The 25,241-nt window shown below is 38.4% G+C and overlaps 1 protein-coding gene across 11 annotated transcripts in view; it reads left to right on the top strand.

Annotated features, from left to right (window-relative positions):
• Window positions 1–25,241, top strand: part of LOC127663791 (uncharacterized) — a 741,437-nt gene that overhangs the window by 200,488 nt on the left and 515,708 nt on the right. For 7 of the 11 annotated variants that reach the window (XR_007973018.1, XM_052155517.1, XM_052155516.1 and 4 more), the window contains exon 3: window positions 10,578–10,697. The exons of the other annotated variants lie outside the window; for them this stretch is intronic. Coding sequence is in view for 6 of the 7 variants with exons in the window: in XM_052155517.1 (XP_052011477.1) it covers window positions 10,578–10,697 (120 nt within the window). In the remaining variant the exon portion in view is untranslated. The remainder of the gene's footprint in view (window positions 1–10,577; window positions 10,698–25,241) is intronic. 11 annotated transcript variants of the gene reach the window in all.

Below are 25,241 nucleotides of genomic sequence, written 5' to 3'. Positions count from 1 at the left end.
TTCCTTCTGCTAATTGCTTCTTTTGCCTTGGCCATGGAGGAGCTTTTAAGTTTTCTGTAGCTGCATGTGTCTGGCCTTGCTTTCTTTGCCTTCAGTGGTTTACATTTAAAGCTTAGACTTATCTGATCCCTAAAAGAGTAAAGGCTATGTTAAGAAAGAACATTCTATTGTTTAGGGGAGGGGAAAAAATCAGCTAACGACTCTTGGTGGAACTCCAGGGGACAAGAAATTTGTCATTCAGTAGCCAGAAGATGATAGGTGCAGGTAGGTTCCCTGTGAATCAGCTTGGGTTTACTTTGATGTTCCTTAATTATCATTGAGTTTAAAAGCAATCTAGGTGTTCTGTATGATAACAGACATACTTCATGCCCTGGAGGGTGGAATTAAGTACCTAGAAATAATTGTTTTTGGTTTTATAAATACCTCAAAAGGAAAGGAAGAAAAAACATTATTGAGAAAATTTGTCTTCTAGACATTCCACCATGAACAAAACATCACCAACAGAGATAAAACTGAAAATTGTTTTATGATATCCAAACTGAAAATAACCGGCTTAGTTAAGTTTTAAGTAAATACTGTGTTCAAATCTGGCATGATGTGTTTGCAAACAGCTCGCTCTCCAGTCTACCAGGTGTATTTTTCAAAGCCTCCCTTCACCAAGTTAGAGAAGCCTTCAAACAGGAAAAAGTTAACTTAATTTAGAGGCTGCGATGTTAGATCACACTTGAATTTAAAGGAATATGTTAAAGAAAAAGGTCTAATTTTCTTTTCATTCATGCTAATAAAACCTATATTCATTTCTATTTAAATCATGGCTTTTCTAGTATTCTGATGAACCATTTTATATAATTGCTTTGTCTGCTTTTGGCTTTGTGCCAGTTATTTTAGACAGAGTTTCATTATTATTTGGCATCAGCTTTTAATTAGGTGGCCAAGTGGTCACATTTATATTTGGAGAGAATGTGGGGTTTTCCCCTCACAAGTGTTTACACATGAAAATAGTAATTAGCCAATTTAAAGTGATACCTCATGACATAATCTGAGGATTGTAACTTTGTTCCCTGTGGATATTCTGTAAAGAATTTAAAATCATTTATAAAATTGGTATGATAAAAAATTTTATATCTATCAGATACATGACCTTTGCTTATATACATACATACATATATATATATATATATATATATATATATATATATATTTTTTTTTTTTTTTTTCTTTTTCTCTTTTCCTGAGGATTGGACTGAGGCCTCTCATGTGAGAGATAAGTACTCTATACTGACCCACATTAAATTTTATAACTTGTTTATATTGTACAAGCAATGTTACATTTCTGTTCTTAGTATGTCTTGTCATGTCTATATTGGATTAAGAAGGTCACCTGTAATTATGGATTGATACCGTATTCGAGGACATAAAGAGTGTCACTAACTAGAATGTAAATCATGCAAAGAAAGCCCTCAGTTCCCTGCCCCAAGGCTTCTGATCTCTTTTATTCTGTAATTAGAAGATTAGTGAAGTGCACTCTATCAACATCTGCCATGTTTGCATCCAGAAATAGTAGGAAAGTTAAAGATTTCCTCTCTTTCAAAATGGTTGGAATAAAACATCAGATTTCTTTGGAAACAGTCTCACTCCAGAGCCTATTAGCTCTAAATAAAATTAACAGTGGACTTTGTTTTTAATCTCATAAGTTCTGCCAGGTCTCAAGCCAAATTTAAATGTCATCAGTTTACTTACAATAGTGTCTAGTGCATGAGTTAAATTCATTACTCAGTGCACTTCTTAAACAGCCTTACTGTCTTTAAGAGATGAGGTATGCATCCTTATTTCTTAGGTGGTTGCTACCTGACTCTAAAGAAAGGGACAGCAAATCCATACCCCTAGTCTACCCTCGTTGTAGCCAGTGATTGCCACTTGTTTCTGGTGTCCCCTTAGTGGCTTCAATGGACTGTTGGGGGTGATGAGTCTCCTGATGCTTTAATCCCAGAGCTCTGGAGGCAGAGGCAGTGGCTCTCTGTGAGTCTGAGTCCAGCCTGGTCAGGAGAGGAAGTTCCAGGACAGCCAAGACTGAACTTGTTTGTCTGGAGAAACAAAGGAAAAGAAAATTATAGGAAAGACTTGGAGCTGTTTATTGGTCATTGATCACAGTAGCACTTGTGATCCCAAAGAGCAACCACACAATGACACAATGACAGGGAGTTTGTGTGAGTGTGTACAAATGTGTGGCAGGAGTGTCCATGAGAAGTTGGGAGATGTTCCTGTGATCCCAGCTCCCTGAAGACAGAGGTTGGAAGAGTGCCTGGGAGTTAGGTAAGAGAAAGAGAAATAGAGATTGGATGGACAAATACAGGTATATTTATTTATGACATAGATCAATAATGAGTGGGTCACCAAATGTTTTAGTACTATTATGAAATTATATTTCTGAAGTACTGATATGACAGTATCATAAATCTTTGTTTTTCATGCTTTGTACTAAACCCAGTATGGCATGGGACAAGCATTCCGTTATTCAGATTTTAAGAGCGATCAGATGAATGTCTCTGTGCTATATGTAGAATAACTCACTGGGGGTTTTACATGAGATCTTAGGCTGGTGGTTTTCAACCTGAGGGTCACGACCCCTTTGGGGAGTCAAACAGCGCTTTCACAGGGGTTGCATATAAGAAATCTGCATATCTGGTATGTATATTACAGCTCATAACAAGGAAAAATGGACTGGAGCATGAAGGATCTGATGGAAGGAGGATGGAGGGTACTGGGAGAGACAACTGGAATTGGGTGGCATTTCAAAGGTGAGGTAGAAAGCCAGTGCAGTAGAAATCTAAGTAACCTACAAGGATGACCCTGGCTAAGACTCCTAGGGGTACAGAGCCTGAGTGAGCTGTCTTCTGTAACCAGGCAAAACTTCCAGTGGTGGGAGTGGGACATCAACCCAGCCACAATGTTTCAGTATATGATTTATCCTACCTGTAAGGTGGCACTGAATTTGTGGGTGTGGCCAGCCAATCAGTCTCCATCTTGAGACTCATGCTATAAGAGGAAGCTCACCCCTGACACTGCCTGGAGGACCAAGAGCAGAGACTGGATAGTCCAGAGTCCCAGGATAGAACCAAACATGAACAGTCAATGAAATGATTCTGCTATACTCATAGACCAGAACCTAAAGCCTAGCATAAGCATCATCAGAAAGTCTTCATCCAGCAACTGATGGGTACAGATGCAGAAGCCCACAGCCAATTATTAGACTGGATTCAGGGAATTCTGAGGAAGATGGGGGTCATAGGATCCAGAAGAGGTGTCAAGAACACAAGAAAAACCAGAGTCAACAACCAGGGTTCATCAGGTGCTCAGGGAGACTGAAGTGGCAATCAGGGAGCCTTCAGGGGTCTGACCTAGGCTCTATGCATGTATGCTATGGTTTGTATAGGTTGATCTTCTTGTGGGAAATTGTCTTTGACTCTTTTACCTGTTCTTGGGACCATTTTTCTTCTACTCGGTTGCCTTGTCCAGCCTAAAAATGAAGGGAGGTAACTAGTCTTTCTGCAACTTACTGTGCTGTGTTAATATCCCTGGGAGGCCTGTAGAGGAGGAATGGATCTAGGGGAGAAGGAAGGTTCAGGGAGAGACTTGGAGGAGAGGAGGGAAGGGAAACTGAGTTAGGGATATAATTGTATGAAAGAATAAAAAAATAAAAATTTACAGTAGCAAAATTTTTTATAAAGTAGGAATGAAAATAATTTTATAGTTGGGGGTCACCACAATAAGAGGTGCTATATTAAAAGGTCACAGCATTAGAAGGTTGAAAACCACTGCCTTTAGACAGTCCTGTACTGATTGATTAAAACAGAAAAGCTCTTAAACTTTGTGAGGTTTTTATGTGTAAGTTCTACATCCTGCCCAGGTGTGTGAGTTCTAGTTGCTTTGTTTTGCAAAGTAGAACTCAACATTTAGACATTTTTAGTCTTGTTTTGTTTTGAGATGGAGTGGGGTGGGGGCTGGGTGGGTCAGGGTTGGGTGGGGTGAGGGGCAGTGGTGTCTCAGGTTGGCTACAAAGTTGCTATGTAGCCAAGGCTGGTTTGGATTTCCTGATCCTTATTGTCTGGCCAGTGCTGGTACTGCAGTGTGAACACCCACTCCAAGCTACATTTCCTTTTTTATTTTAGAAGGTAAAATTTATCAAACTTTTGAGGTTTTGTGATATAAAAAATTTGGTGCTCAAGGTCTTATGTGTGAAGTAGAAGCAATAACCCTAAAAATAAGCAGTACAAAATGCAGTACAGGATAAATACTATTAAAGAATAACCACAGAGTGAAAACAAGTCTTTGGTGTTCTATGCTACCTCTAGAAACATCATTTTTTTTTTAATGTTCTTTTCAAAGCAAACTTTCCTTTAGTGGCTTATCATTCTTTTTTTCCCCATTGACTGAGAGGTGGGAGTAACAGAAGCACACATGTGTGCATACACATGCACACACACACAGACACACACACACCCTTATATATGGTTATGTGGGAGTAAGATGCATCCATACCTGTGAATGGGAGGGGTAAGAGTAGCATGCATGTGTGTGTGTGTGTGTGTGTGTGTGCACAAGCACAGGCTTGGGAACACGTGCAACACAGTATATTCTATGAGGGCAAACATCTCAGTGCCCTGTAGATGGAATTGACGTGTCTTTGCAGCCTCATTTAGGTCGGTATTAAATTATCCGGATGTTTCTCAATACTTTGTGCTTTGGAATATGATCAGAAGACATTACGGATGGACATGGGAGTCTTGAGTACTTCCTCTCAGATAGGGAGAGATCTAATTGTGTTGATTCCAGGGCAACTCTGGCCCCTCTCCTAGGCTGAGCACTTAGGTAAAGAACCCCAACAGCTTTTACCCCTCTTACTTTTTTTCTGCCTCCCCTTTCCATATAGCTTAGCATATCCCTTATCTTTATATGTTTTAATGTTCTCAAGCAGGTGTCCTGGGAGCACCTTACTGAAGGGGCTGTGCCTGGTCCAGTTTTTGATGGGTTTTATGAGAATAGCAGTGCTCACTTTCCTCTTTGGCATTTCTTGGGGGCATATTCTATGCTGCTTCCCTGTGTGCAGCACTGTGTTAGTGTGGTGTAGGTGACCATGGAGACAGGCCAGAGGCAAAGACTGTGACCTGTAGGACGAAGGAGCCACAACATTTAAAGAAAGGGCTTGGGTCTAGTTACAAAGTACTGTTGAAAGCCATCTCCTGCTTTTGGTATTGGTGTGTTCCTCTTTTCTTTTCTGCTTCTCTTTTCTCTTACGTTTGGGCCAATATTAGATACTTAGTAAAGATTCATAATAGTATTGCCTACTATGTGATATCAGACTTCCAATGCATTGTTTTTTGATGAACAAGAGATGAAAAAGTGAAAGCCATCTCTGTCATTTGACACCAGCACTGACTTTTTCGCGATACTTATTTTGAACTTTCAGCTCTTTGTCCCTTCATGAACACTTTATGGAGACAGACTTGTTACGAGAAGAGAAGGTATAAAGATAAGAAGACCCTCAACATCCACTTGATAGCACCCGTGAGACAGAAGCCGGTGGAGCCACCTGTGCTCACTGCTTTCCTATGCACAGTTTTAGTCTCAGTTTTCAGTAGTGTGCAAGTTTTAAGAGTACTCGCTCTAAAGTGAGACATTTTTATTTGTTTAAAAATTTAAAATTCTCACATTTAAAATTTTACATTTGGATATTTGTGTTCTATATAGAAGATTAAGTGGCGGTGGGTGGAGGGGAGAATGAAGAAATTACAGAGGTGATGTGGAGCAATGAGGGAAATATTAGTAGAAAGATGTGTTGACGAGCTGAGATCTAGCCTGCTCAGAGAGCCCCGTGCTTAGGTGCTATAGGCCTTGGAATCAGTTGATTGATTGATCCCTATCCAGACCCAACCCCAGCTACATGATCTTTTCCAGCACCTATTCTCAGGAACAACCCCTCCTCCCCATCATCCTCTTCTGTCGTCTGAATTTTATTGGGCAAGTCTCATCAGGTAGACCTGCCCCCCCGACACTCACAGCTTTTGATGCCACCATCTTGCCCTAAGATACATCATGTACAATGCACAAGTCTTTTGTTTGTTGAGTGCAACATTTAAGAATTCTATCACGAAGCACCCTCTCTTGAGTCTTTCTTCTTCAGCTTCAGGAAGTCTGTCAATTATATCTTAGGTATTCTAAACTATTGGGCTAATATCCACTTATCAGTGAGTGCATACCATGTGTGTTCTTTTGTGATTGGGTTACTTCACAATGATATTTTCTAGTTCCATCCATTTGCCTAAGAATTTCATGAATTCATTGTTTTTAATAGCTGAGTAGTACGCTATTGTATAAATGTACCACATTCTCTGTATCCATTCCTCTGTTGAAGGACATCTGGGTTCTTTCCAGTTTCTGGCTATCATAAATAAGGCTGCTATGAACATAGTGGAGTATGTGTCATTATTACATGTTGGAGCATCTTCTGGGTATATGCTGGAGTGGTCCTCAGATAATACTATGTCTAGTTTTCTAAGGAACTGACAAACTGATTTCCAGAGTGGTTGTACCAGCTTGAAATCCCACTAACAAAAGAGGAATGTTCCTCTTTCTCCACATCCTCACCAGCACCTGCTGACACCTGAGTTTTTGATTGTAGCCCTTCTGACTGCTGTGAGGTGAAATCTCAGGGTTGTTTTGATTTGCATTTCCCTGATGATTAAGGATGTTGAACATTTTTTTAGGTGCTTCTTGGCTGTTTGATATTCCTCAGTTGAGAGCTCTGTTTAGCTTTGTACCCCATTTTTAAAAGGTTTATTTGATTGTTTGGAGTCTAATTTCTTGAGTTCTTTGCATACATTGGATATTAGCCCTCTATTAGATGTAGGATTGGTAAAGATCTTTTCACAATCTATTGGTTTCCGCTTTGTCCTATTGACAGTGTCCTTTACCCTACGGAAGCTTTGTAATTCTTTTTTTTGTTCGTTTGTAAAAGGTTCCATTTGTCAATTGTTGATCCTAGAGCATAATCCATTGGTATTCTGTTCAGGAACTTTTCCCCTGTGCCCATGTGTTCAAGATTCATCCCCACTTTCTTCTCTACACGCTTCAGTGTGTCTGGTTTTATGTGTAGATCCTTGATCCACTTGGACTTGAGCTTTAGGAGATAAGAATGGATCAATTTTTATTCTTCTACATGCTGTTCAACCTCCAGTTGAACCAGCGCCATTTGTTAAAAATGCTGTCTTTTTCCCCACCCCACTGGATGGTTTTAGCTCTTTTGTCAAATATAAGTGACCATAGGTGTGTGGGTTCATTTTTGGGTCTTCAATTCTATTCCATTCATCTTCTTGCTTGTCTCTTTACCTATACCATGCAGGTTTTTTTTTTTTTTTTTTTTTTTTTTTTTTTTTATCACTATTGCTCTATAATACAGCTTGAGGTCATGGACCATGATTTCCCCAGAAGTTCTCTTATTGTTGAGAGTAGTTTTTTTCATCCTGAGTTTTTTGTTATTCCAAATGAATTTGAGAATTGCTCTTTCTAACTCTATGAAAAACTGAGTTGGAATTTTGATGGGGATTGCATTGAATCTGTAGATTGCTTTTGGCAAGATGGCCATTTTTACTATATTAATCCTTCCAATCTATGAGCATGGGAGATCTTTCCACCTTTTGAGATCTTTTTTATTATTTTCCCCATAATTTTGAATAGCTTAGACTTTTAAATAAACTTAGTTAATTTTATCGTTCCTATGATTGAAATTTCTAGAAACAATTTTATTAGGATATAATACACATACAGTTTAATGTTGTAATGCTCTGCAATTACAATTATAATTTTGAAGATACAGGAATAGATGATATATGTAATGTCTGGAAGTATGTTTATGCACTGACTTTAACCTCTTAAGTGAGATAAGATTGTATAATATAGGCTTGAGTAGCTCAGTGGTAGAGAGCTTACCTAACATGTGCAAAATCCTGGGTTTGATGCCCTCCCCCCAACAACAAAAAAAAATATATTTCTAGTATTCAGGAAGTAGAGGAAGGAGGATCAGGAGTACAAGGACATCATGAGTTCAAGACCAGTCTGTGCACATGAGATCAAGACCAGATTGCACATGAAATCCTGTCTCAAAAAGCAAAAAAACATAACCTTTGAAGAACTTTAATTAGGTATTTGGTGAGATCTACACACCTGAATGATCTATTAAGGTAATTAATGTATTACTAAATATGTAGGGAAAATCAAAAAGCACAAATAAGCAGAAATATACACTATTCTTGATAAATTAGTTATCATGGAAGATCATGTAGTAATGGTGCCATAGCTATAAATGCCTGCCTTAGAGCTATTCATTTGAAATTGATTTTAGACACCCATGTCTAATTCTTGTAATGCTATCAAGATTTCTGTGACCTAAGTTTTGGCTTTCTGAATCATTATTGGATAACATGATGCATCTGGTTGGTGATAAAATAATATAATTCCATTTTTGATCAGAAAAGTCAAAATTAAGTTTTTGAATTCAATTAATAAGTTGACTCCAAAAATAGTTATAAATGGTGAGTTAGACATTTGAGCAAGTGTAATGTTGGAAGTATCCTGCAGTAACCCCATTGATGTTGGTGTCTTCCCCTACAATGTTTAGAACTTCAAATACATTTGAAAAAAAGAAAACAGAGCTGTGTAAGAATTGATGTGAAGTTTTATGCAGATAAAGATTAACATACATGCCTGTTGTAGCATCTTTCTGTTGACCAACTTGTTGTTTTATAGACTTAAATAACCAACTCCATTTGCCAAACCACTGATAGTTCTCCTTTAAGATAGATTTTATGACTTCAGAGTAAAAATACTATTCTCCATTGCCTGTGAAAGCTTGTGAAGAGACTACAGGGACAGAGTCTTGCTGAGAATGTGAGGCTGGTTTCCAGCTCAGTCCTGCTTTGCTCTCCCAAGAGTTGCCATTGTGGGCATATGTGACCACACATAGGTACGAAAAGTTTTAAGCAGAATGTGAGATGGCAGGGGTACCCTGTGACATTAAACAGTTTTATAGAGAGCTTTTAGGCTCAAAAGTAAAAGCTGACGTATAAACCTACATTGTATATTTTCTCTTGGTTGAGCAAATCTGTGTGTTGTGCATAAACAAATACTCGTGACATTAGAAAGGTAAAATCTGGGGAAGCAGAAATTTGTTCAAGTATTTCTGGGGCTGACATTCATACTGATACTCATGTCAAAATAAAAGGCAGTTTTTAAACAGTTTCTGTTGTGTGGACTATATGTGGACTGTATGTGTGTGTTTGAGTACATGCGCATGCATGTAGGTACCCATGCCTGTTCTGTGTATATGGAGACCAGAAGGTAGCATCCAGTCTTCCTCTGCTGCTTTTCTTTGGGAGATGGGGTCTTTTGCTGAACTTGGAACTCACAAAGGCTAACCAGCAAAAACCAGCCTATCTCGGCCTCCACCTCTCAGTATTTGGATTATAGATGTGTATTGCCATGTTTTATGTGGGTATGGAGGTCCTAAATTCAGGTGCTCATGTTTGCATACCAAGCACTTTACCCTGGGTCATTTCTCTAGTCCCTTGATTTTTAAAGTTAACTTATTATTATGCATACATATACATACATATCATGTATAACTGGTTCTTTTGTAGCTCCTGTATATTATGTTTTGATAAACCCATTTATTTTTATGACTTCTTGGGTATCAATTAAGAAAAGAATTAGTGTTGGATGTGGTGGTTTGTTTTTGTAATCTGAGCATTCTGGAGCTGAGGCAGGAGGATTATCAGTATTTTGAAGTCATTCTGGACTCCAGAGTGGGTTCTGGGACAGATTGGACCAGAGTGAGACATTGCCTCAAAAAGAAAAGCATTTTTTATTAATTAGGGCGATTTTGGCTAAATTACACCGTTAAAATTTCTTCTGCTTCATCCTACTACCTTTCTTAATAGTAGAAAATACTAATTTTGCATGGGATCTGTAGATCTTAGAATTATTTTATTGTTATACAATAGAAAAACAATGTTCAGAATTCATACTTGGGAGTCACATTCTTCCCAGAAAATGGGTAGATTTTTAGGGTTGGGGTGGGGTAGCAGTTGAATCATTTCTTTTGCTCCAGCTTTATCTGTAATATTGGAACTTTTGGATCTGTAAAAATTCTGAGGTGCTCGCTCATGTTGGAAGTAAACATTAGTACTTTTCTTTTCTTGTTTGCTGTAACCTACTGTACATTTTCTTTTGGCCAAATCTCAGTCTTTTGTAAAACTTACATAACAGGCTTCTTACATAGTTCTGTGATGGAAGAGAGGGCTCTCTGCAGGCCTTATTTTAAGATGGTAAGCTCTGCTGGACCGAAACCTGAGGGCGTAATTAACAGTGTCTGTGGAGGGACCATGTGCACTGACTTCCTGGGCCATTTGGCCTACTAGATGGGATTTAGGTCATCATTCATCGTCATGTGCTGTATTCCTGTGGGAGTATAAGGTCTAGCTGCTTTACATTGAATAAGTTCCGAATGTTTGATCTTGTTCCAGGGTGGGTGATTATACTCGAGAATGCACTTAATTACAAGCTTTATGTGTCTAGCATCCATTCAGCCTATGTCCTCTTCACTGCACCTAACATCATCTATGGAATTTCATTTGCAGGTTTTGGTAAGTCTAAAGCTGTCACATTTGAAATCTGCTTTGTGATGTGTGTGTGTGTGTGTGTGTGTGTGTGTGTGTTGTGTGTGTTTCCACCTTGCCATTTTGGAACTTTTTTGATTAGAATTTATGTATTAGTATTAATGTTATCAACAAACAAACACATTTGCTAAAATTCTCAGGAAAGAGGCTTCATTTATGAGTGGCAGGTGATCTGAGAATGTTTGTAGTCAGGTGTGGAAGCCACAGGCCCATGTTGATAGCCTCATCTATTGCTTCAGTTGTTGAGAGAGGGCTCTGACTGAACCTGAGTTCACCCTTCCAGCTAGCCTGCCTGGCCAGCCACCTGTGGGAGGCTTACCGCTGCCTCAGCACCACGAACTTACAGATGTGTGCTTCCGTGTTCTGCCTCTTAACATCTTTTTAATGTTACGATTTTATTATTGGATAAAAATCTAATTGGTCGTGATTTACTACTAAGTTTTTTTGATAGAATCATCTTCCATTTAATTTTTTTACATAGTTCTTTTGGTTTGAGGGGCAGGTATCTTTACATCTCTCAGACAGACTTTGTCAACATCAAGTCGTGTTGCCTCATGTGTTTTATTTTCAAGATTTGGATTTATTCATGATTGAGAAGCCTGTAATTAGATTTTAGGATTTTATCAGAATTTATAAGTGCATTTGGTCAACTTCTTTGGAAGGTACATATTTTCCCTTTATTTATATTTAATGTGTGTGTGCACGCGTGCACATGCATGTGCATGGGATTGGATGCTTTCCTTCAACCATGCGGGTCTCAGGCATCAAACTCAGGTTGTCAACCTTGGTGGCAAGCACCTCTGTCCGTTGAACAACCCCACCAGTCCTGTTCTTTTTCTATCAAACAAATTTTCTTACATAAACTTCTTTAATGTGGAAGGCTTAGAGAAAGAGGGGAGTAGGTCTCTCTCTCTTTTTTCATTTCTCCTGAGAAGTCTTTAAAAAGATGTTTATACAAATCAAATATGCTTATAACTTAAAAGAAATAATTTGGTGTGGCAAGTTTTAGGTAATAATAATAACAAGTATATACACACTCTGTAACCTTTCTTTAAGTCTTTGGTTTAAGTCCTCTCTCATACAGTGCCAAAGCGTTGAGCTGTGTGTGTTGAAACATGCATGCCTGTCCTAGTGTCGTAACTAATTATATCTCTGACATGCTTAGTTCTAGTAATTGGATGTCGACCTGCCACAGCATGTGTTTTAACTTTTAGCTTTATCTGGAGGACCTGCTATAGGAATGAAGTTTTTACCACATAGCAGCTTAACAGTGTACACAGATCCTGTTTAAAATATACCATATACTTTATGTTTTGCAGAAATAGGGTATGCCCAGGGGAAAGGTTTTTTTTCCTTTTATTGAAAATTAATTTTTCTTGCATAATATATCCTGATCAGGCTTTCCCCTCCCCTGCTCCTCTCTGTTCCTCCCCATATCCTTTCTGGTGTGGCTCCATTCCTTTTCAGTCTCCTTTGAAAAGAATAGGATTCTAAGAGATAACAATAAAATATAATAAGATAAATCATTGCATCCAAGTTGTCTAAGGCAAAACAACAGAAGGAGAAGATCCAAGAGAAGGCTACAGAATCAGACACACTTGTCCATACCTTCTGGAATCCCTTAGGATCACTGAACTAGAATCCATATCGTATCCGCAGAGGACCTGCTGCAGACCTGAGTAAGCCCTGTGTGCATGCTGCTCTGTCTCTGTGAGTTCCTATGAGCTTTACTCAGCTGATTTAGAAGACCCTGTTTTCTTGGTGTCCTCCCCCCTCTGGCTCTTAGGCTCTTTAACATCTTCTTCCCCCAGGTCCCCTGAACCCAGAGGGGAGGACATTCCATTTAGGGCTGATGGAGGGCTTGGTGGAGACATCCAATTTCGGGCCCCAGTGTCTCTCACTCTCTGTGTAATGTCTGGTTAGATCTCTATCTGTTCCCATCTGCTGCAGGAGGAAGCTTCTCTGATGCTGGCTGACGAAGGCACTGATCCTCTGTGGTTCTCCCGGATTGTAACTTGGTTATCACTGACTTAACAGTAATGTTTCTGTTTCTTTAAGCTCCTTCACAAGTAGAACTCTGAATTCCACTTCCTAACATTCTTGAGTAAATCTGATTTGTAAAGGCATATGAACACTTTATAGACTTGGCACACTAAAAATATTTAGTCATAAGCCAACAAATCAAACCCAGATATACTGACTTAAGTAAATGCCAATCATATTATATGTCAATGCTTGGTAAATTAGTATGTTAGTAAGTGCACAAAAACTCACACTTCAATTTTAAGATACTGTGAGAAGTTGGTAACCCATTAGTATATGTTTTTTTAAAGTAGTGAAATAACTTCTTGATTAAAAACTCCTACCACCACTGCAGAGTTTTCACACGTTCACTGTTGTTTCTTGGTGCCACCAGCTCTGCAGTTGTGACAGGGGAGGACAAAGCCATTTATTTTGTTTGTTTTTGCCGTTTGTTTTTAAATCATTCACCCAGAAATAACTAACTGCTATATTGTTTAGGAACTCCCCTTATACCAGTGGTTCTCAACTTTCCTAATGCTGCGAGTTGGGTCACATGATTGTGAAGGCTTGACAAAATTTAAATGTTGCTCTTTTTACCCATATAGACTTCCTTCTGAAGGCTTAGATTTTTCAAAATCTACTTTATCTAGGGTTCTTAAATGTTTCAACCTTTCTTCTAACCTATCAACCAGGGGTAGGGGAAAAAGAAGGATAATAGGAAAGGGTGTTGTGGACTGTTCAGAAGTAATTCCTTGGGACGAGTCCATTCTTTGATGTTAGGATATCAGCAGTCCATTTCAATAGCAAGTACCAAACATGAATCAGTAGTGGCAGCATGATCCAGCAGAAACAGCAAGACTCTGCCAAATGGCACAAGTCAGGAAAGTGGCCAGAATGAGCTGGAATACCACGAGAAGTTCTTTTGTGTGTTTCTAAGACCAGGAAAGCATTGCGGGCATGTAGCAGTGCAAGAGTGTCCTCATTGTGAGTTTCTATTTATGTCCTTTCTAAACATCATGTACCCTCTGAAGTGTCTGTTTTCAGCAAAACAGCACATGCATGTTCTCTCACACAACAGCTTGCAGAAAAAAAACACGACACAACTGAGTTGTTAAAGAAACCAGATATTTCCACTTCATCCTCACCTTTATTTTCCAGATTAGTAGCTTGGTTTTCATCTATGCCTGTTTTATTATTTAGACTGACCATTTAATTTTTCATTTTGGCAATCGTTTTAAATTTACTTTCTTCGCTTTTCTTTCTTCCCTTCCCCTTTCCTTTTGTCTCCCCCCCCCCCCCCCGTCCCTACCACTCATTTGTATGCCTGTACTTGCATATGTAATATGTGCATGGAGGTACAGGCCTGTGCAGCATAGGAGACTCATCAGGCATTTTCTTTATCGCTGTCTGGTTTATGTATCAGCCCTTGAGACAGGGTCTCTTACTAAACCTGAAGATTAAGGTCTTAGCTAGGCTAGTGAGCTCCATTAATATGTGCTTGTTTCTATCTTTTCTCTATGTGTGGGTTACAAGCATACATGGCCATGCCCTGCTTTTTTTTTTTTTTAATTTATTGCACTTAGGTCCTTGTGTTGGCAGAAAAAAGCACTTTTACATACTCTGCAATCACCCCAGTCCTCATTTCTAATTTCTTATTAAAAGTTTTGTTTATTGTGTATATGGTGTGGCTATGAATGTGTGTGTAAGGGCACATACACATACGCTTACATATAAGCTTACATGTGTTCATTTCTTCTACTATGGGTCTAGAGATCAAACTCTGCCAGGCACGTATGGCATGTTAGGACAGCTAGGAAACTGTGTATAAAAATGAAAACAGGGGAAACAACAACAATCAAAAGCCAAAATACCTGAAACATATGCCCTACCCATCTCCGTCTTGATTGTTATACTCCCTTTTCTTCTCAGCCTTCCTCTAACTAGAATACTTTTCACTTACTGTGTGTATCATTCCAGGGGGCCCTTGGAGACTATTGTCTTTTTTAAATTACAGTATAGACCCTATGGGTCAAGTAATAAATAACATTGGAGCGAAAAGGGAGGTATTGTGACTGGTTTCCTTTAAAATGGTTCTTTCATAATTTCATTTTTAAAATGAGCTAGATAAAAAGTTATTTTTTTTCTGTAGGAAGGGTAAGACAATACTCTGAAGATAATGTGGTTATTTTATAGTGGTTTGAGTAGATAACATTGATCCTCTAATTTAATTAAACGGTTTCTTCAGTCCCTGGGTGCATATTTTTATAAATAGTTTAAATTGGAGAATTAACAATGCCCAAAGTGAAATATTCTATGAATCCTTTATTACTTCAAAATGTTATAGATAAAATTTTCAAAGAAGATTTATTTTTATTAAAATGTTTTTGATTTGTTTGTTTAATGTGTGTTTATTTTATATTTTATGTGTGTTGATGTTTTGCCTGCATGTATGTTTGTGTGAGGGTGTTGGATCCTTGGAACTGGAGTTATAGACAGTTTCAAACTGCCTTGTGGGTGCTGGGAATTGAAGTCAGGTCCTGTGGAAGAGCAGACAGTGCTCTTAAATCTTAGCCATCTCCCCAGCCCAATGTGTGTGAGTGTTAATGTGTGGTTTTGCCTCCATGTATGAGTTTTTTGTTTTTGTTTTTTGTTTTTGTTTTTTGTTTTGTTCTGAGGCAGGGTTTCTCTGTGTAGCCCTGGCTGTCCTGGAGCTCACTCTGTAGACCAGGCTGGCCCAAAAATCCGTCTGCCTCTGCCTCCCAAGTGCTGGGATTAAAGACGTGCGCCACTACTGCCCGGCTCCACGTATGTTTTATGTGCTACATTCATACCTGGTGCTAGCAGAGGTCAGAAGGCATTGGATCCCTTAGAACTGAAGTTGCAGATGTTCTAAAGCCACCATGTTAGTCCTGGGAACCAGTCTGGGTTCCTTTGTAAAAACAGCAAGTGCTGCCAACAGCTAAAGCATCTCCAGCTTTTTCATATTTTTATCTATTTTGGTTTTCAAGACAGGGTTTCTGTGTAGCCTGGCTGTCCTGGAACTTTCTTTTGTAGACCATGCTGGCCTCAAAGTCAGAGATCCCGCTTCTTCCCAATTGTCAGGATTAAAGGTGAATGCCACCACTTCTAGCTATTACTGTTTTTGTTTTTGTTTTTTTCAAGACAGGGTTTGTTTGTGTAAACCTGACTGTCCAGGAGCTAGCTCTGTTCACCAGACTGGCCTTAAGTCACAGAAATGCATCTGACTCTGCTTCCCTATCACTGGGATTAAAGGAGTGTGTCACCCCCACATCCTCCCTCCAGTGTTTTATTTGTGTGTATGTGTATAAAATGTATTTATGTGTACTCATATATATGTGTTTGCCAGGTATACATACCTGCAGAGGCCAGAAGAAGGTGTCTGATTCTCTTTAGCTGAAATTGGTGGAATTACCACCTTACAAGGGTGCTGGGAACTAAACACAGGTTCTCGAAGAGCAGCATGTACTCTTAACCACTGAGCCTTTTTTCCAGCCTACTTTTAGGTAAAATTTAACTCCATTGAGAGTTTTCTAAATTAGTTATCTTTATATTATATTGAACATCTGTCTACTTGCCTATCTGTCCTTTATTACTAGAATGACAATTAGAAAATTGTCCTAAGAATTAATTCTTTTTCAAAGTAGTTTTCTTATTTGAATTGTCTTTAAATATTGGGTTTATTAGACACTAGTAAAAATGCTTTTGTTTAGTAAAGAAGGCAGTCAATCTTTGTAATTGCTATAAAATAGTATACTAGAGAGTTGGGTAAACTATTGCTGTGGCATCTAGGGGTGAGACAAAACAGTAAAGTTGAAATGGCCCACAGCACTTGAGTGTTGCAGGATATTTGATCATACTGTGAATCCCCAAAGACTTTGATATTTACTGAAAAGACTTTGTGGTGGTGTATCTCAGCACTATCACACACCTTTACTCCAAGAACCAAAGTCAGTGCGAGGTCAAGAGGCAGTGAGCAAGTAATCAGCCCACAAGCAGTGAACATAAGTAAGCAGGAAGGAGGGTCTTTGCGTTGAAGGGTATTTAAGACAGTGTGGAGGAGAAAGTTTTTCCTTTTGGGACACTAGTTGAAAAGGAACATCAGCTGGATGTTTTGTTTTTCTCTGCTACACACACACACACACACACACACACACACACAAGTGCGAGTTGGGCAGGGGTTTGTTTTTATTTTTTCCAGGAGAATAAAAGCAAAATCCTGTCCCAACCCTTGCTTGGGGATACTTAAAAGTGGTCTAGCACACTTAGGTTGTGGAGAGGGATCACCAGCCAATGCAGAACACTAAGCTCTTGAAAATATCCTTTGTTACTAAGTGATACCTAAGTATCCTAAGACTTCATTTCAAGAAGATGTTTACCCTAAGTTTACTTTAAGTAGGTCAGTTAGATAATATATAACTGCTTTATAGATCCTTGGCAGTAAATGCAGTTTGAGATTTCTTTCTTTTCTTTTTTGTTTTTGTTTTTTGTTTTTTGTTTTTTGTTTTGTTTTGTTTTGTTTTAGTTTTGGTTTTTTTGAGACAGGGTTTCTTCTCTGTATAGCCCTGGCTGTCCTGTAACTCACTCTGTAGACCAGACTGGCCTCGAAATCAGAAATCCGCCTGCCTCTGCCTCCCAGAGTGCTGGGATTACAGGCATGCACCACCACTACCCCATTTTGAGATTTGCTGCCATATTCAGCTTTGCCAAGATGAGTTTAACTTTTCTTTTCTTTTTATCCCTCCATCCCTCCCTCTTTTTCTCCCGCACTTCCCCCCACCCAAAAATTGGCCAAAGGCTTAAACTAATCCATATTCTTGTAAACCAATTATTTTTTGTAGTCTAGAGATATGTGGATGTGTTTGGATAAAGACTGCAGTCTGAAAACCATTTACTTTTATCAATATTGTCCACATGTTTAAGAAAATATTACTTAAAAAGGATGGGAGAAATGACTCAATAGTTAAAGGTACTTACATAGAGGACTCCACATTTCCAGTACCCATGGTAGGGGAGGGAGGCTTACAACTGTCTGTAACTCCTGTTCAAGTAGACCTGATGTCCTCTTCTGGGCTCTACTGGCACCAATATGATCTGTGACATACTGTTATAAAAGTATTAATTTAAAAATTAGCTTCTAAAGTAATAGGTTTCCTTACAGCATTTTTAATATATACTTAGTTTTGGCTGATTCTTACCCATATCTCTATCAACCTGTCTGTTCCCATCAGTCCATCTGCTTTCATATCTGTGTCCTATTGCCTCTCATCTTGCTTTCATTTAAATTCACATATTTAACAACTAGAAACTAAGATTTACATATGAAAGTATACTATTTATCTTTCTGTGTCTGGGTTAACTGAATATACTTTAATTTTCTCTATTTTCCTGTGAAATCCATAATTTCATTTTTCATTATAGCTGAATACAAATCCGTAAAAATATGGAAAGCTTCATGAATTTCTATCAGTTTAACATAAATATCTGTTTGAAACAATCACAGTCCACATGCTTTTGGTGGAGAGATAAAAAGATAGTTTTTGAAAACCACTTGCTTATTGCTTTCCTGTTATTTCTCTCTTGTGGCAACAATTTAAGTATCATGTTTTGGAGTCTCTTAAACTCCCCACTTCCCCAGAAGACAGAAAGCTGTATACCTAACCTGCCATAAGGACCCGAATAAATTGGGTGGTTGTGGCACATGTCTTCATTCTAGCACTCAGAAGGCAGAGGCAGGAAAATCTGAGTTTGAAGCCAGCTTGATCTACAGAGTGAGTTTTAGGAATGCCAGGGCTACACAGAGACATCCTGTCTTGAAACAAAGCAAAAGGTGTCGAAACAAAATTATGCTCTGGTGTGTGGGTGCCTGCATGTACATGTACCATAGGCATGTTTGGTGCTGCTGAGGCCTGAAGAAGGCTCAGATCGTCTGGGATTGGAGATGGTTCTGAACTGTCAAGTGGGTGCTGGCAATCAAACCTGGGTCCTCAGGAGGAGTAGCCTGGACTCTTAATTGATGAACTACTTTTCCAGCCCCCAGAACCCTTTAAAAATTTACTTGATGTTTACAAGTGTTTGGTTTGCTTGCATTAAATGATTGTGTGCAGCCCATGTGGGTGGTAGGAACAGAACCTGGGTCCTCTGCAAGAGCAGCTAGTACTCTTTAACAACTGAGCAAAATTTCCCACCTATAAAAGTGACCTTTAGAAACACTATGTAGAGCCCGGTGGTGGTGGTGGTGGCGGCGGCGCATGCCCTTAATTCCAGCTCTCTGGGAGGCAGAGGCAGGCGGATTTCTGAGATCAAGGCCAGCCTGGTCTACAGAGTAAGCTCCAGGACAGCCAGGGCTATACAGAGAAACCCTGTTTGTTGTTTCAAAAACAAACAAACAAACAAAAAACCAAAACCAAACAAACAAACAAAAAAAACACCATGTAGCCTAAATTGTTCTTGAAGTCTTTCCTATCTTCCTGTCTGCCTTACCCTCTCCAGTTCTAGGATTTCAGACATGAGCCACCACTCCCAAAAGATTGTATTTGTAGCTTTGTATCTATGTTCCTTAACTTGGGTTTATTTACTTTCAAAGTACTTGGAATTACATTAAGACATTGCTTTAAAAAATATGACATTGCTATGTATAATAAGGTTGTACCAAGAACAGGAAGGGAATAATCAATCACTAAGTTAGTTGAACAGAATTTAGAAAGTTTTCTGTGGGTTTGAATGATCATTTTCTTTCTTTCTTTCTTTTTGTTTTTTTCGAGATAGGGTTTCTCTGTGTAGCCCTGGCTGTCCTGGAACTAACTCTGTAGACCAGGCTGGCCTCGAACTGAGAAATCTGCCTGCCTCTGCCTCCCAAGTGCTGGGATTCAAGGCCTGTGCCACCATCGCCCAGCTGAATGACCATTTTCTAAAAATTAAATAGAATGATGTATTAGGGTGTCTTAACCAGTCTGAAGTCAGATACCTAGTCATAGGTAACCTTGTAACTTACACATAGCCTTGTGTTGAGCCTTCGTAAAATTAATTAATTAGTTAATTAACTGACACTAGGTGTATCTGTAGCTGTCATGGAACTCGCTCTTGTAGACCAGACTGTCCTCAAACTAAAGAGATTCACCTGCTTCTGCCTTGCATTGTACTTTTACTGCATATATGTCTCTGTGGGGGTGTTGAGTATCCTGGAACTGAAGTTACAGACAATTGTGAGCTGCCTCAGAAGTTCTGGGAATTGAACCTGGATCCTTTGGAAGAGCAGCCAGCATTTTTAACTGCAGAGTCATCTCTTCAGCACCTTGTATTGATTGTCTGTCTGTCTGTCTGTTTGTCTGTCTGTCTGTCAGTATGTATATTTGTATGTATGTACCAGTGTTACTTACAGGAGCATAGATATCTTACCAGTGGTTACACCACTGAGGAAAATGTCTCACCATTCTCCAGCAACCACTAACTACCTATGAATCCTCAGAGAGGGGTGGAACTTCATGAAGCCCTCCTCCAGCAATTGGTAACTACTTATAAATGCTCATGAAAGGGTGTGGGACTTACAAACCTTAAAAAAACAAAAAGGCAAGCTGGGTAGTGGTGGTGGTGGTGGTGGTGGTGGTGGTGGTGGTGGTGGTGCACACCTTTAATCCTAGCACTTGGGAGGCAGAGGCAGGCAGATTTCTGAGTTCGTGGCCAGCCTGGTCTACAGAGTTTCAGGACAGCCAGGGCTACATGGAAAAACCCTACCTCAAAAAAAAAAAAAACAAAAAATAAAAACAAAAAAAACAAAAACAAACAAAAAAAACCAAAAAGTTTTGAGAAACCTCAAATAACCTTAAGATCTCAATGGCTTCAAACACAGGGGATTCTTTATTTGTTAAAGTTGGCAAGCATCTCTAATCCATGATATTACTGAGTAACAGAGTAACCATCATCTGAAATGTTGGTAGAGCTTTCTGGAAGCTCCTGCACAGTAATTTAAATACTCTTGACTACAAATGATTTTGATGCATTGTGAGTTTTACGGTGTTAATTGCATCTAGTCACAGTGTTATGTTAGCCACACACCTAGTCACAATTATGTTGAGGCCCAATAAGATAACCTTAGCTGTTAAGAGCAGCATTAATAACTACTACATTTTATTACAACGTATTTGTAGAACTTGGCATATTGTAGATACTAAGTAAATATATGCTAAATGAATTGTAGTGATAAGAATCTGTTTAATTTTGCCTGACAATGGTGGTGCATGCCTTTAATCCCAGCACTTGGGAGGCAGAGGCAGGTGGATTTCCAGTTTCAGGTACAGAGAAACCCTGTCTTGAAAAACAAAACAAAACAAAACAAAACAAAACAAAACAAAACAGAACAAAATGTCATTTAAAAGAATCCGTTTAATTTTAATCTCTTTTGGGGATGTTAGGAAAGGAATACTTGTTTTGGGCTACTGGCACATTATATTGTAAATAAGTTTTTTATTCTCTCTTGGAGTCCAAAAGTGGTCATCAGATTCTCTGGTACTGGAATTACATAGCTAGTTATGGGTGCTGGGAATTGAATTGTGGTTATTTGAAAGGTCAGTTAGTGCTATTAACACTGAACCATCTCTCCAGCACCTAAGCAATCTTTTGGATAATAGAATTTCTAGTCAAATTAGCATTCTCAGTGTTTTTTTTTTTTCCTCAAACATTCTTTTTTAAATCTTCTTTTTTAAAGATTTATTTATTTTATGTATGTGAGTACACTGTCACTCTCTTCAGACACACCAAAAAAGGGCATCAGATTTCATTACAGATGGTTGTGAACCACCGTGTGGTTGCTGGGAATTGAACTCAGGACCTCTGGAAGTGTAGTCGGTGCTCTTAACTGCTGAGCCATCTCTCCAGCCCTCCCTCAGACATTTTTGTTTCTCCTTCTCCTTCACCTCTGCTTACTTATCTTCCTCATTGTATTCACTTTGGTTCTTGTCAAAACTGCAAGCTTTACTTATGAAAACTTACTGCAGCAATTCATCTATGATGAACAGTGGGACCTGAGCATGATTGGCTGTCTAATTCATGTATTTAGTATATATACTTATTGTGAACTAGCATTATTAAAATTTAGTGTTTATTTAATTAGTATAAAAATATTCATGTAAAGCCTTTGAGAAAGTAGAAAGCATCCATGAGAGTTAAAATTAGTCTTCAGATTAATGGTATAAAATCAATTTATAAAAACTAAATTGTGTTGAGCTAATGAGATGACTTAGCAGGTAAAGGCATTTGTAACTATATCTGATGATTTGAGTTTGATCCTCTGAACCTACTTGATGATAGGAGGAGAGACTATTCCTGCAAGTTGTCCTCTGACTGTGGTATGCTGCACATGTACAAGCACACATAAAAATCATGTAATTAAAAGTAAAATTAAAAGTTGTATTGACAAGCAATTCTGAACTCTATATTGTTGAAATATCAGTAATAGGTGCTACTTTTAGTAAAACTTATTTAAAAGGTACAGTTGAGTTATTCAGCACTTTAAATGCAAATTATGTGAACTCATCTCCATTTTGTGGTTTTGTTATATTCTTCCTTTGCCTTTTTCATTTTGAGTCCCTGAAATCTGTTCTATTTTTACTCGTGTGTCAACATACTGAAGCCATCTCTGCTGTCATGCTTTGAAGATCAGCAAGAGATACTCCCCTGTAAGATGAGAGTTGTATAATAGGTGACTATTAGAGGCATAAACAAGTCTTGGTAAATCTGGAGATGTTTGTTTGTTTGTTTTTCCAAGCACTAGCAATGTAATACCAAATGCTTGTTGGTGCTATGACTGAAGAAACTTTTATTTACTATGTATTTATTGTACATTGTTACAGAAGACTTTGTGCTTCCTAGGCAAGTACTGCGTCCTAGACCTGCCTACTTAATTCTTTAAATCTCTTTTTAAGTGTCCAAGAGAGGGCTGGAGAAATGGCTCAGCGGTTAAGAGCACTGACTGCTCTTCCAGAGGTCCTGAGTTCAATTCCCAGCAACCACATTGTGGCTCACAACCATCTGTAATAGGAATCTTGATGCCCTCTTCTGGTATGTCTGAAGACAGCAACTGTGTGTGTGTGTGTGTGTGTGTGTGTGTGTGTGTATGTGTGTATAAAATAAATAACTCTTTAAAAAAGAGGGCCAGGGATGGTGGCACATGCCTTTCTTTAATTCCAGCACTTGACAGGCAGAGGCAAAAGGATCTCTGAGTTTGAGGCCAGCCTGATTCACATAGGGAGTTTCATGACAGCCATGGCTATATAAAGAGACCCTGTCTCAAAAACCAAAACAAATAAAAAAAAAAACCCTACTATATCTCTTGTTATAAAATGACAGTTGAATAGAATTAAAATCCAAGTTAAGCAACCCTTAAACTTTTAGGCCACTAGACTTTGGTCAAGACTTAGATTGAAAACGTTCATTCTTTATATTTATTTTAAATGGCATCTTTACTGAATATTATGCCATGTATATATAATGATATGCCCAACTATTTTTAATTTTATGATTTTATTATAGTACATGATTTGTATGATAAAATATTGCAAATAAAATTTAAAAATTATATAATAAGATTAACCAGACACAGTGTTTATAAACTTCAGCGAACTATACAGTTAAAGAAATGTAAGGAAAATAATAAAGGAATGGATACTAAATACTCTTGGGGGCCAGGATTTAATTTTTTTCCTTTTTTTAAAAAATTTAAAACAGGGTCTAACTATCCTTAGGTGGCTGGTCTGGAACACATAGACATCATCAGCCTTTGTCTGCCTCTGTCTCTGTGTCTCAAGGGCTAGAATTAAAGGCATATACCATTAAATCTGGCACTTTATTGTATTTGTGTCTGGCTGTTTAGTATTGTCACTTTACCTGTCCCCTCTGGATACCTGGATTGTGTCAGATTGCATAAGACATTTTTTGGGAAAGATTTATTTTTGGTTATGTCTATGTACACCACATGGGTGCAGATGTCTTACATGCCAAAAAAGATGGTGTCAGATTCTCTGGAACTGGAGTTACAGACTGTTGTGAACAACCTTGAAATGGGTGCTGGAAACAGAACCCAGGTTCTTTGGGAGAACACCAAATGTCTCATGCCACTTTAATAATGAAATAATTTGTTTGTAAACTGATTCAATTTTTTAATGCGCATGTTTGCAAGTTGAAGCTTGATCTTTAGTATCCATATTAAGTGCACCTAACCACGCTTATCTGAGTTTTGAATTGTGGTAATTTTTGGATCTTCCTTAGTCTGGATGGCATGATGGCTTCAGAAAGAAAAGAAGCTTTACTTTGTCTTTCCAAGTTAAAGTATTTTCTGCTGAATTTTGCCTTTTATTTTTCTACCTCCTTAATCTGGGATAGTCTTTATTAGAATGGGGTAGATTAGTTTTGTGCAAAGCTGTCTTATTAGTTAGCTGGGTGTTTTATATTGACTAGAATAAAGTGAAGAAATAAATTTGCTGGAGAAATGGTTTAGTGGTTAAGAGCACTTGTTACTCTTGCAGAGAACCTGGTTTTGGTTCCCAGCACCTACATAGGATATAACAATTGTGTGACTCCAATTTCAGAGGATCTGATATCCTCTTCTGCCCTCTATGGGCAATGCAGGCTTTTGGTGAACAGACACAAAAGCAGGCAAAACACCCAATACACATACCCTTCCTCCCCCTTCTTCCCCACCCTCCCCCAAAAAAGAAAAAAACAATTCCAAGAGAATAGGTTACAAAGTACAACAACATATTGATTTTTTTCCCCACTGAAAAAAAGCAGTACTACCTAGAGCAATGACTATAAGTCCAGGACTGGAAATATTTAGAACACCTTGTCATAGTAAAAGCAAGCAAATAATTAACCATCACTGTACTGGTAGCTTGAAAGACTTCATATTGGGCAGATTATACTGAGACAATATGGGCAGATAAAAGAATAATTCCTGGGATTTGAAGCACAATGACTTATTATTAACATAACAATAAAGTTATTAACAGCACAACACCCTTAGACATCTTAAGATGTTTTAGAATCAAGTTATCTGAGGGCATAGTAAAGAACCAAGTGTTTCGGTGTACGTGTTTATGTACATGTATGTATAGGCAGATTTCAGTGTCAGGTTAAATATCTTCATCTGTCACTTAATACTTTATTTAGCACACCCCCAACCCCACTTAAAAAAGAAAAAAAAAAAAGAAGACAATGTCTCACTTAGTAGCCCTAACTGTCCTGAACTCAGTATGTTCAAGCACCATTTGGCTTTGAACTCAGAGATAGATCCACTTTTCTAGGCCTCCTGAGGGTTAGCATTAAAGGTGCAATCCACCTATGGTTAGTTCATTTTACTTTTTAACTGTTTATTATTTTTACTTTTTATTCTGTATGTGTGGGTGTTTTGCCTGCTTGTGTGCCTCTATGAACTACTCCTCTGCCTCCTGCCTAAGAGCCAGAAAAAAGGTATCCTCT

The sequence above is a fragment of the Apodemus sylvaticus genome, chromosome 13 (assembly GCF_947179515.1).
Source record: "Apodemus sylvaticus chromosome 13, mApoSyl1.1, whole genome shotgun sequence".
NCBI classification, from domain to species: Eukaryota; Metazoa; Chordata; class Mammalia; order Rodentia; family Muridae; genus Apodemus; species Apodemus sylvaticus.
Note: the sequence above shows the minus strand (reverse complement) of the source record. Positions and strands in the feature narration are given on the sequence as shown.